Genomic DNA, 13,097 nt, shown 5'->3' on the forward strand with positions numbered 1-13,097 from the left:
ATCTATTACGGAAATTATCTTTTCTTTTTTAATTCAAATATGGAAAAATATTATAATAAAAAAAAATTTATTTTATTTAATTTAATTGAGTTAAAGAATTTTTTATATGGACAATATAGGGTTCAAGGCTGTTTAGAGATGAAACGAAGGAACTGGTTTTCTAGGAAGAGAACGTTTAGGAAGTAAAAGTCGTCCAGTTTAGGTTTATATTTATTTTAAAACCGTACAAAATTAATGTATGTACATAGTTTTGGATTTTCATCATTGATTTTGACATTTTTATGGGTCGAAATTGAAAGGGATATTCTTGATTTTTATGAACTTGATTGCATTCAATTCTACTTTCTAATAATATGGGTAACCAGTTCTGATTGCTCCATATCCATTTCTATATGGTCCATATGAATACCCTGAATATAATAAAGCTCTCCCGGAAAGACCTGCTGTTGAAACATTATTTAATTTGTTGTGTAATTTACTGTAGTAAATTAAATCTTTTAAATACCTTTCTGGCTGTCCCTTAAACCCCAATTATTTCTCCCCATGTTGTCATAAACTCCAAAATTATTGTTGCCATATCCACTCAATCCTCTATAAGCATCGGATACACCATAAATGTTATTGCCATATCCGTTTACTCCCCTGTAAGCATCATAAGCTCCATAACCTCCTAAATTATTGTTACCATAACCATTTAATCCTCTGTAAAGGTCATAACTTCCATAACCACCATATCCACTGTTGCTACCATATCCACTTAATCCCCTGTAGTAATCGCTGGCCCCAATTAAATTATTGCCTGCACCTAATGCTCTGTAACCGTGATAAGATCCATAACCATTGTATCCTTTAGCCGATCCAAAGTTTGCTAAAGCTGAAGGATTATCAAAAGGGTATACTCGCCTGTAACTGCTGTCGTAGCCGGCGAATGCATTAGATAAGCCACGTAAGCTATTATCACTTAATGCTTTGTTTAAAGCATCAGATAATAATGCTCTATTACTACTAGCATCGGCAACACCGACACCTCCAAAACCTCCATAACCTCCTAAAGCTCCTAAATCGTTTCCTAACATACCTCGAGAAGAAGGATCATGTTGAATAATTTGCCCTAAAAAAATGTTTCATCGAAAAATTTGTCTTTAGGTGTTAATTTAAAAAGTAATGGTTTAATGATTTGAGCAAATAATGGGGTTTGAAGGACGAATAAAAATGTACGTAACATATGTAAATAATTTTCTGAGTCGGTTTAGTGTGGAATTTCCAACTATTTAAAACGTGAATGGTTTTTTTAAATAACTAGGTTTCATGGGAGCTTGGTAAGTAATAAAAATGTAATAAAATGTGTTTTTATTTCTAATGCGTGTATCGATGATGATGCAGCATGATGTAATACGAACGTTGCATTAAAAATCGTGCCATCTGGATTTATGGGCATAAAGAAATAATTTTCAATGAGTTAAATGCTAAATAAATTTGCTTTGTAATGTTTTTTTTTATTTCATGATGATATCTCAATTAGTTTTTGAGATACGATTTTTTTAAATTGACTTTGTATCTATTTAGCTTTAATAAACGCGCAGGATTGTATTTAAAAAATCGTGCCAACAAGATTAATAAGAATGAAGGAATTAGTTTAAAACTAGATTAAATTTACTTTAAAATGTTTTTTATTTCATCTCAATATCTCAATTCGTTTTTGAGATATGATTTTATTAAATTTAATCTTTATGAAATTAACCTGTAATAAGTGTCTAAATTTAAAAAAATCATAACATCCAGATTTGTAGGAATAAAGAAATGATTTTGAATGAGTTATATACTAAATAAATTTGCTTTGAAATGATTATTATTTCATGATGATATCTCAATTAGTTTTTGAGATACGATTTTTTTAAATTGACTTTGTATCTATTTAGCTTTAATAAACGCGCAGGATTGTATTTAAAAAATCGTGCCAACAATATTAATAAGAATGAAGGAATTAGTTTTGGTGTGTTAAAAGTAGATTAAATTTGCTTTAAAATGTTTTTTATTTCATCTCAATATCTTAATTCGTTTTTGAGATATGATTTTATTAAATTTAATCTTTATGAAATTAAACTGTAATAAGTGTCTAAATTTAAAAAAATCATAACATCCAGATTTGTAGAAATAAAGAAATAATTTTCAATGAGTTAAATACTAAATAAGTTTGCTTTGAAATGATTTTTATTTCATGATGATATCTCAATTAGTTTTTGAGATACGATTTTTTTAAATTGACTTTGTCTCTATTTAGCTTTAATAAACGCGCAGGATTGTATTTCAAACATCGTGCCAACAAGATTAATAAGAATGAAGGAGGAATTAGTTTTGGTGTGTTAAAAGTAGATTAAATTTGCTTTAAAATGTTTTTTATTTCATCTCAATATCTTAATTCGTTTTTGAGATATGATTTTATTAAATTTAATCTTTATGAAATTAACCTGTAATAAGTGTCTAAATTTAAAAAAATCATAACTTCCAGATTTGTAGGAATAAAGAAATGATTTTCAATGAGTTAAATACTAAATAAATTTGCTTTGAAATGATTTTTATTTCATGATGATATCTCAATTAGTTTTTGAGATACGATTTTTTTAAATTGACTTTGTCTCTATTTAGCTTTAATAAACGCGCAGGATTGTGTTAAAAAAATCGTGCCAACAAGATTAATAAGAATGAAGGAATTAGTTTTGGTGTGTTAAAAGTAGATTAAATTTACTTTAAAATGTTTTTTATTTCATCTCAATATCTCAATTCGTTTTTGAGATATAATTTTTTTAAATTTAATCTTTATGAAATTAACCTGTAATAAGTGTCTAAATTTAAAAAAATCATAACATCCAGATTTGTAGGAATAAAGAAATGATTTTCAATGAGTTAAATGCTAAATAAATTTGCTTTGAAGTGATTTTTATTTCATGATGATATCTCATTTAGTTTTTGAGATACGATTTTTTTAAATTGACTTTGTATCTATTTAGCTTTAATAAACGCGCAGGATTGTATTTAAAAAATCGTGCCAACAAAATTAATAAGAACGAAGGAATCAGTTTTGGTGTGTTAAAAATAGATGAAATTTACTTTAAAATGTTTTTTATTTCATCTCAATATCTCAATTCGTTTTTGAGATATGATTTTATTAAATTTAATCTTTATGAAATTAACCTGTAATAAGTGTCTAAATTTAAAAAATCATAACATCCAGATTTGTAGGAATAAAGAAATAAGTTTCAATGAGTTAAATACTAAATAAATTTGCTTTGAAATGATTATTATTTCATGATGATATCTCAATTAGTTTTTGAGATACGATTTTTTTAAATTGACTGTCTCTATTTAGCTTTAATAAACGCGCATTATTGTATTTAAAAAATCGTGCCAACAAGATTAATAAGAACGAAGGAATCAGTTCTGGTGTGTTAAAAATAGATGAAATTTGCTTTAAAATGTTTTTTATTTCATCTCAATATCTCAATTCGTTTTTGAGATATGATTTTATTAAATTTAATCTTTATGAAATTAACCTGTAATAAGTGTCTAAATTTAAAAAATCATAACATCCAGATTTGTAGGAAGAAAGAAATAATTTTCAATGAGTTAAATACTAAATAAATTTGCTTTGAAATGATTTTTATTTCATGATGATATCTCAATTAGTTTTTGAGGTACGATTTTTTAAATTGAATTTGTATCAATTTAACTAAATAGTAATTTGGCAAGAATTCTTTAGATACGATTTTTAAAATTTTAGAACTTACCATTAGCTGCAGAAGCAATGGCGACAAGAACAGTGCAAATAAAAACCTAATGATTACAAAAAAACCTTTTAATTGACTTGAATTGATTAAAAATTTGAAATTTCTGACCTTCATTTTGGATCACTCACCAATTTTGTAGCGACTAATTTCAACAATTTGATTTCTCTTTTTATAACAAAAAAAATCTTATCGAAATCATTTTTTTTATGAGTTTATATTGTCTTTTTGAATTAAAACAATAATCATTGTGAATCTTTACGAATTGAATACCTTAATTAATGCTTTATTAACAAAAGACTATTAATTTTTTTATAAAATACAACAATTACCTCATTAAAAATTTGAGTTGGAGTTTATCCAATTATTTAACATAATTTGTGGGTTGGGTTTAAATTTTTTTTGGGGATTGATTAAAAAGATAAATTGTTTTTAAACGGTGGCAGTGCGGATTTTATTTATTAAAGTAGACATAATATTTACAAAAATCACAAAAAGACGTTTAAGATAAGTTGAAAACGATCCATGTTTTGAAGAAGTGGGTTGATTAATGTTGATGTGGTTTACCACCAACCTCCGCTTGATTTCCAACCACCTAAATGATGAAATTTTTGTATAATCAGTTTGAAAAATTGGTTCAAAATTTACCTCCTCCGTATCCACCTCCACCTCCATATCCACCTCCTCCTCCTCCAAGTTTCCATCCTCCACCGCCTCCACCGAGGTTCCAACCTCCTCCACCTCCTCCAAGTTTCCATCCACCTCCACCTCCACCATATCCACCTCCGTATCCACCCCCGAATCCTCCTCCACCACTTGGAACGACAATTTTAATCACTTTAACGGTTCCACCACCGAATCCACCACCTCCTCCATATCCACCCCCGTATCCACCTCCTAATCCTCCTTTCCATCCACCTCCGCCTCCACCTCCTCTCCAAACTCCACCACTTTGCCAACCACTTCCTCCTCCTCCATAACCACCCCCAAATCCACCTCCATATCCACCACCGCTTCCAGACCAACCGGAACTAATGTAACCAGCTAAAATCAATAAGATACAAAAATTATGTAAACATTTTTTAATTTTTATTTCTTTATTTACCGTTGGTTACCGCAACAAGTACTCCAAGTAATAAAACCACCTGAAAATAACAAATTTTTGTTAGAAGGAATGAAGTCAAGTGTTAAGTGTTTACCTTCATGGTTGAAAAATCTATGACTGTGAAGATCACGTACGGTCGTATCTTTTATAGTAAATTAAAGCCTTGGGCCTCCCTTTCGAAAACTACTAACAGCCGCCGCCTATTTGGCGGCGGTCATCCTCTTTTCACGCGTACAAGTTCGCTGAAAAAACGACGAAGACAACATGATGTTCGGAAGAGACGTGGTGTTGCACAAGATCTCTTTGCTCTTTGCTTAACTTTGGCCTTACATAGGCCTAATATGCAAATAAAAGAATATAAATGCGTTATATGTAATGTTAGAATCATCCCAAGAAATAATTCGATTAATTAAAAAAAATTATTTATTAATAATGGAATTCCTTGACATATTTATATTTTTTAACAAAAAAGTCCATTATCTTATGATGACCGTATTCATAGAAAAAAATTCGCGTTAGTTTCTAATCGAATGATTTCGAAACGAATTTTCAACCTGTTAAATTGCGTAAATTGTAAATACATCATTATCCATCCGGAGGGGAATCTTCAAGGTGCCCCTTTTGCCATTTTTCATTGTCCCATCGGATTTTCGTCCATTGTTTGTGTATTCTCGTTGAAAAAGACGTCGTCATTGTGTTTTCCTGTTGCTTGCAAACCAATTCAGATGTCAAGAGAAACCAATTAAAGAAAAAAATTAAATCTTTTCGATTTTGTAACGAATGGGTAAAGAAAAAAATAAAAAAGTTTTTGTAAATACTTCTTGACCATCACTTTTTAATGGTCGCTCTTCACATTTTGCGTTCGACATTTCGAAAATTATTGGGTTGCGTTCGAAATGGTAGTAGAATCCTTTCTAAAATTATTCGAGGATTTCTTTTTTAACTTTTGTTTCGATATTTCTTGGGTTTTAATTTTTTTTTTGATTGAAGTGAAGGTTAATAAAAAAATACACGGGAAGTACATTTTAAGATTTTTCTACATCATAATATTATCCTTGAAGCGTCTTTTCCTTTTACCATTAAGATGATCATAAATAATAGACAAAGATTTAGATGTACGATGTATAATAGATGGATAATTAAAAATTACGAAATCTAAGAAAAACATTAACACAAAATTCTTTCTTTATTTATAGAAATAGAATTAAATGTGCTAAATAACAGTGTTGTTTCTTTAGGAGCATGGCTACATCCGAATGATTCTAGCGCTACATAACAATTAAAACTAGCCGTCTAAAGAGATGTATGGCTAAATCCGAATGTTTCTAGTTCTAGGTCTAGTGTTAGTTCTAGTTTTACACTAGCGCTATCACTAGAACTAACACAAGACCTAGAACTAGACTCATTCGGGTTTAGCCGTCTTGAGAGACGTGCGGCTAAACCCGAATGTTTCTAGTTCTTGGTCTAGTGTTAGTTCTAGTTTTACACTAGCACTATCACTAGAACTAACACAATACCTAGAACTAGAAACGTTCGAGTTTAGCCGTCTTGAGAGACGTACGGCTAAATCTGAATGTTTCAAGCTCTAGGTTTAGTGTTAACTCTAGTTTTAAACTAGCACTATCACTAGAACTAACACAAGATCTAGAACTAGAATCATTCGGGTTTAGCCGTCTTGAGAGACGTGCGGCTAAATCCGAATGTTGATTGTTGACACTATGTCTAGTGTTAGTTCTAGTTTTATACTACCAGTATCAGAAGAACTAACACAAGACCTAGAACATTATCTATAATCACAAAATTTTTGCTAGATAAATTTTGTAAATTAGATTTTTGTTAACACAGTTGTAAAAGATTTGGAAATTCATCGTCTTGTGGTAATCTTTGTAAGTATTCTTGCTATTAAAAAGTAACAACCTAATTTCTAAAAAGCCACCTCTATAACCTGCATGTAGTACAAATTTACAACAATTTGGCAAGTATCACCCTCTAGTGCTAATCGGGAAAATTATCGAATTTTACGCAACCGCTGTAATCATAAATGCAAGTATGCTAAGAGATCTTATTTCTACCAGAGGCTGTCTGGAGTCGCGCCCAGAACATTTTGGAGAACTATGAGGTCTCTCGGAGTGATTGATTCTCCGTCTGTCCAGATGGATCTTGATTGTGAGTCGATGGCAAACTTTTTTGCAGAGCCTCCCCTGATCATCGATGACGTAACTAAGGCGGCTACAATTAATGAAATTCTTACTTCTCTTAAATCTTGCTCCTTCTCTCTTACGCTTGTGACCGCGATCGAAGTAGGCGATGCTTTGACTTATTCAAAGTCCCCTTGCGTGGGTTCTGATGGTATCGGTCTCAACCTTCTTCTTCCTATCCTGGATATAGTGCTTCCTCCCTTAACTCATATCTTCAACTTTTCTTTTGAGCGGTCTTTATTTCCCTCGGTCTGGAAGGTTGCTCATGTCGTTCCCATACCCAAATCCAAGTCCTCTTCATGTAACACTGATTTCCGTCCGATTTCAATTTTATCCGTACTATCAAAAGCTCTTGAACGCTTAGTTTATTTACAAGTCCAAGGATTTCTAGAGAGGTTTAATTTACACAATGAGTTGTAATCGGGTTTTCGCAGTGGGCATAGTACAACTACTGCTCTCATTAAAGTTACTGATGATATTAGGTATGCCTGCGACAACAGATGTGTTACTGTGCTGGTACTGCTCGATTTCAGCAAGGCTTTTGATTCTGTCGACCACAGCCTTCTTTTAGCGTCTCTTTCTGCCTACGGATTCACTCCCCCCTGTGTTTCTTGGTTTCAATCCTACCTTTCCCATCGCTCCTTGTGCGTACGCGCTAACTCTTCAATTTCTTCTGCTTGTGCAATCAAATGTGGTGTTCCCCAGGGCAGTGTATTGGGTTCGTTACATTTTTCTTTGTTCGTTAATAGTGTTACTAATTATATCTCGTGTAATTATCATTTGTATGTCGACGACCTGCAGATATATACTACTACTACTGTTGCTGAATTTCCGGCAGCTATTGTGCGACTTAATAACGATCTATCTAACGTCTTGAACTGGTCTCGGAGATACGGACTTAAGTTGAACTCAGTTAAAACGCAAGCTATTGTGTTTGGAACTCGTCAATTACTTGGTAAGATTAATCCACCTGCCTGCAGTGATCTGATGCTGGATGGTAATGTCATACGGTTTTCTAACACAGTTAAAAATCTTGGAGTCCTTATGGATTCTGCACTGTCTTGGAAACCGCAAATTCAACATGTTTGCAGAAAAGTCTATGCTTGCTTCCACTCTTTAAAAAGACTTCGCTGCTCTCTTCCTCCTGTGGTGCGTCGTAATCTTTGTTACTCTCTTATATTTCCTCACTTCGACTATGCGGACGCGGTTTATCCCGATCTCTCGTTGACTCTTCTGAGTAAATTGCAGCGGCTACAAAATAATTGTATCCGGTTCATATTTGACCTAAATAGATTTGAGCATGTAACGCCGTATCGCAATTACATTCAGATGTTAACCAGTGAGAGACGTAGATCCTTTCGTTTATTAACCATTTTATTTAAAATCCTTCATAACTGCACCCCAAAGTACTTATCAGATAGGTTCCAGCAATTATCAACTCATGAGCTTGCTACTCGTTCACGTTCTGATACTATTCTTACATTTCCCGTTCATAGCACTGAAATTTATCATAGATCATTTACAGTACAGTCGATTGCGCTGTGGAATGGACTGCCTTCTGAAATTCGTAATATTTCTAGAATTACTAATTTTAGACAAGTTTTAAAGAGCCACTTGCTTGCCCTTCAACTGGCTGTTTCCTCATTCTTTGTTCTTTGTCTTTCTCTTTTTTTTCCTCTCTTCAACTGCTCTCACTTGTTGGCAACTGATATCCGGCAGATTCTTTTAGTTTCTTTTAGTCGCTCTCTATCTCTCCTTTTGTGTCTTTTCTTTATTTTTCTCTTTGTTTTTCTTTTCTTGCTTAATCTTATTTGGTGATGTTAATAATATCTAATTATCACTACTTGCCATATTCAGCAAATACTATTTTTATTTTTGTTTGTTCTGTTGGGTCATTTGGCAGACATCGCTTGTGCGATAAAATGATCCATTTGCTGATACTATTTAAGTTAAGTGTATCTTATGTAATTTTGTATTTTTGTCTGTGGCAATAAATGATAAATAAATAAATAAATAAATATTATAGAAAAAAAAATATGATTCATCAAATTTAAAATAATAACATAAACATTTAATTTCCTTTTGATTAAAATTTCACAACAGAAATTAGATTGTAAAATGATTATCTATAGATGGATAGTTGTATCTATATAATTTTCGGTTAAACTAATTTGTTTAACCTCCGAGCTGTGAAAGCATTTCCTGATCCATTTTCATTATTCAATATCCACATCACTTTAACTTTTCGATTATTTAAAAGTTACTTAATCTAAACGAGTGAATTACCCGAAGATAGGTAATTAAATATCACAGATGAACAATAATGGACCGGGACTTTCACCCGAGAGATTCGCGCGGATAATTGTATCCGTTATTAGTTATTTCGGTTCTTACAAACCAAGGCTTGAGACGAAAAAAAAAAAATAATAATCGAGATAAAAATGCTTTCTATTTCGCCCGGAACGTTGAAATGTTGGGTAATAATCGTTTTGAAATTTTCGTGCTATAGTTCACACGACCATTAATACACATGGGAACGTTTGCGGTTTAAACTAACAAAAAAAAAATAACGCACTCACCTTTTTATCTTTTATTACTTTGTAGAATAACAATAAATAAATAAGGTGATTATAAGTTTTGGTTAAGATAAATATAGAAAGCAAAAAATTTAATTTAATTACTTTAGACGATATTTTCAATTATGAGATTAACTTATTACATTATTAGAAAAGGTGGTTTTACGGTTTATGGTATGTTATGTAATCCAGTTTATTTTTCACATAGCGGTTTTTAATTTCCGATTGAATGCTGATCGCTCAGTGGAAAATTGCGAGTGTTCTGCACTCCGAGAAACGTTTAATTATAATCGTTAATATCGTTATATGGTTTATTGTTGGATATGGAATCTCCTATAAAGCACGTTCAAAACAAATTAATCCGTTATAAAATTAATTGATCGATAATTATTAACCATAAAAATAAATTAAAAACTTAAAAAGAAAAATATTAGTTATTTCGCGCCTTTTACACAATATAAAGAATATAAATGAAGTCCGAATTAAAATAATGTCATGGGAAAAAAGATTTTGCGCAAATCTTCCACCTAAAGGAAGGTTTGCATAATGAATCTTGCGCTCGACTCGGCTCGGTCCATCATCCTCATGCAAAGGTCGAAGTGATTTTAATTAATTTTTCTAAAGAATCTCACGTTTCCTCTTTCAACATCGCCCAATAAATTCATCCAACGCAAAAAATCTTAACAAAATGAGATAATATCTAAGCATTATTAGTCATCATGGTTAAGATATCGCAACATTTGGGTCACATTTAAAGATCTTTAGATCTCCTCAACACATAGTCACACAGTCACGGTTCGATACATTAAAAAAACGAACTAATTGCTGTTATGTAAGTACAAAACAGTTTGAACTACACTGAAATTGAGGTGATCTAAAGACTTCTGAAGATTTAACGAAAAAAAACTCTTTAAAATAGTTTTGTAAACAGACAAATTGTTAACGTTCTAATTTACGTAGTTTGCGGTCAATTATTCCCCATTTAATGTCATTCCTTTACTTTTTTGCATTACGACAAAGACGTATCAAATGCACCGCACGCATTCCATCAATGGAACTGAATCTACTTAGATATACCGTTTTCGATTGCCAGTAAGACTTTCTCTTCTCTTCCACGACTCGCGACGTTTTTATTAAATTGGATCGAAAGGATTTTATATGGGTGGTTGGGTTACTTTTAATTTCTTTTTTGCTTAACTTCTATGTGTGTGAGAACATTTTAGTATGTATTTTGTATTTAACGTTAAGACTTAGAAATGTTGCAATTTAAAACGCTGGTTCGAAGAGAGGGGAAGTAGAAGCCGATCCTTGTTTTAATATTGACTTTTTGAAATTGCAACATCGAATTATGGGGTGTGGTTTTATATTCTTACATTGTAATAAATGCATTAAATAACAATAATTAAATGACAGTTCATTAAACGTCAAATCAAAAAAAATTTTTACCAACATAAAAAGTCAAAATAACTATGATACTCCTAATAAAATATTTCATCAATATTTTACAAAGTAGTGAATTGATTACGAACGGTACAATCTCAATGTACGTTCGCTTTTATTAATTATGAAATGCATTTTTTTAAATTATTAACGCCAATTATTAAGGGGTGACTTAATTTGACACTAATGTGAAGTTATCGGGGGTGTGTATCACACTTCACACATCTCAATTATTTCAAGTGACAGTAATATTTTTCTAACCTACAAATAAACATTGTAAATAATTATTATACACTTTAAATTTTCTCTGTTATTGCTGTAAACAACGCCTAAATTCAGCGAGACGGCGTCACGTATCAAATAACTTCTCTATTCTACATCTGTATCAACAAAAATAATAACAAATGTCATTAAACGTCAAATCAAAAAAAAATTGTTACCAACATAAATGACTGTGATGCGACTTTTAGTTTCTTTTTTACAATAAATCTGATTTTAGAGATAATATTCTTGATATAATAAGCATATTAAACCTTAATATTATTATTAATCCCTGTTAACATTAATTTGAAATAAAAATGATTAAAATACTTTTTTGGACAAATTAAACTTTCTGTTCAAACCACAATTTCTCATTTGAACTCGATGCACTTGCAGCAATAACTCAAATTACTCATTGGACATTAACCTATTTCCCTCTAAACATTTCAAACGCAAAATGACGAAACTACATCTTTCGGAAAACACTGAGAAATCGAAATTGCCCAACAACACCCAGTCTAATTTATGTTTTAAAACCAAAAATAGAAACTAAAAATTAAATACAATCTTGTCTTGTTGTCCCTCTGATCGTAAAGAATCTTCTTTTATTTAAAAGAGAAAAAGTGAAAGTTGTTGGAGATCCACCAATTTCGTTATTGTTAATTCTCGCAATCTGCATCGTTTTGTCACAAAAGGAATTTTATTCTCGATGTGTACGAGAATGTTACGTAATTTTCCATTTTTGCGAAAGAAGAAGTAAACAATTTTTTTTTTAATTTTGAGCCAACAAAATCAACTTTATTTTTGTTGTGACATCATTTGTTCCTTATAACTTCCTGTTATAAATAAAATGCCGTCCCCTGATAAATAACAGAATGAATCGTTTATATTAATCGCTCTTGGTGTTTGATAAAGCCTGGTTAATTGCAAATCTAAATGTCTCGCTTTTGGGCCAACTCCTTGAGTTTCTTTGTGAATAGCTCCAACTTCAACGCAACCTTCTGATACTCTACAATAAATTTCATCGCGAGGAATCGCTTTGAAATCGGCTACAATCTAAAAATAAGATTGAATAAAAAAGTTTTTTGTTCAAATTTATTTAAAATTTTATTACTTCATAAATATCATCGTTAAAGAAAATTGCTTCATTTGGAGAACCTAAAGTCGTCGCCTCCTCTGTGTTATTACTTTTCGTTGCAACTTGGGTTGTTTCGTTTACATCTTGACCATCTTTTTCGTTGGGTTCTTTCGATTTCTGTATATTCTCGCGGACTTTTTCAAATTTTTCATCTTCGTCAAATTGCCCGCGTTGTTCAACGATTAAATCGATTACTTTAATATCTTTAGTTACTTGGTTAACTTTAGTTGGTTGGCTCATTTTTTAAAACATCTTCATTTAGCAAAAATAAAAATTTCAATGACTTTGATTACATCAGATTTTATTTAAGTCAGTTGTAATTAACAAATTAATTTCCCCATAAACCCGAAATAAAAAGCATCCCATTCGGGCACAAATAACATTTACTCATATTTGGATTAATATTTTTCGGCATTTGAATCTTTTTACACATTTTACAAGCTTTTGCATTGCGATTTATTCCATCGAATCGATTTTCCGCCGTAATTTCAACGTATTCATTCGTTATCGTACACCGGATATCCTGTGGCTTAAATTCCTTACAATCGGTTAATATTTCAAAACAATCATTTTTAAATAAAATACCCTCTTGTGGTG

The 13,097-nt window shown here is 31.5% G+C and overlaps 3 protein-coding genes across 3 annotated transcripts; all 3 read right to left on the reverse strand.

Moving 5' to 3' along the window:
- Window positions 1-197: 197 nt before the first annotated feature.
- On the reverse strand, window positions 198-3,930 carry LOC111427998 (heterogeneous nuclear ribonucleoprotein A3-like). Its single transcript, XM_023063383.2, has 5 exons — window positions 3,894-3,930; window positions 3,786-3,831; window positions 904-1,111; window positions 506-813; window positions 198-443 (listed from the first exon to the last, which is right to left on the reverse strand). Exons 1-5 carry the CDS (start codon window positions 3,897-3,899, stop codon window positions 346-348), a joined length of 666 nt encoding a protein of 221 aa, XP_022919151.1. The 5' UTR covers window positions 3,900-3,930; the 3' UTR covers window positions 198-345.
- Window positions 3,931-4,345: 415 nt separating this feature from the next.
- LOC111427900 (acanthoscurrin-2-like) lies at window positions 4,346-4,987 on the reverse strand. The gene is made up of 4 exons (XM_023063257.2): window positions 4,982-4,987; window positions 4,888-4,927; window positions 4,431-4,826; window positions 4,346-4,377 (listed from the first exon to the last, which is right to left on the reverse strand). The coding sequence occupies exons 1-4, from the start codon at window positions 4,985-4,987 to the stop codon at window positions 4,346-4,348; spliced, it is 474 nt and encodes a 157-aa protein (XP_022919025.2).
- A 6,948-nt stretch (window positions 4,988-11,935) lies between these two features.
- On the reverse strand, window positions 11,936-12,832 carry LOC111428039 (uncharacterized). The gene is made up of 2 exons (XM_023063438.2): window positions 12,477-12,832; window positions 11,936-12,418 (listed from the first exon to the last, which is right to left on the reverse strand). The coding sequence occupies exons 1-2, from the start codon at window positions 12,738-12,740 to the stop codon at window positions 12,161-12,163; spliced, it is 522 nt and encodes a 173-aa protein (XP_022919206.1). The 5' UTR covers window positions 12,741-12,832; the 3' UTR covers window positions 11,936-12,160.
- Window positions 12,833-13,097: the final 265 nt, after the last annotated feature.

This window comes from Onthophagus taurus, chromosome 6 (genome assembly GCF_036711975.1).
Source record: "Onthophagus taurus isolate NC chromosome 6, IU_Otau_3.0, whole genome shotgun sequence".
NCBI classification, from domain to species: Eukaryota; Metazoa; Arthropoda; class Insecta; order Coleoptera; family Scarabaeidae; genus Onthophagus; species Onthophagus taurus.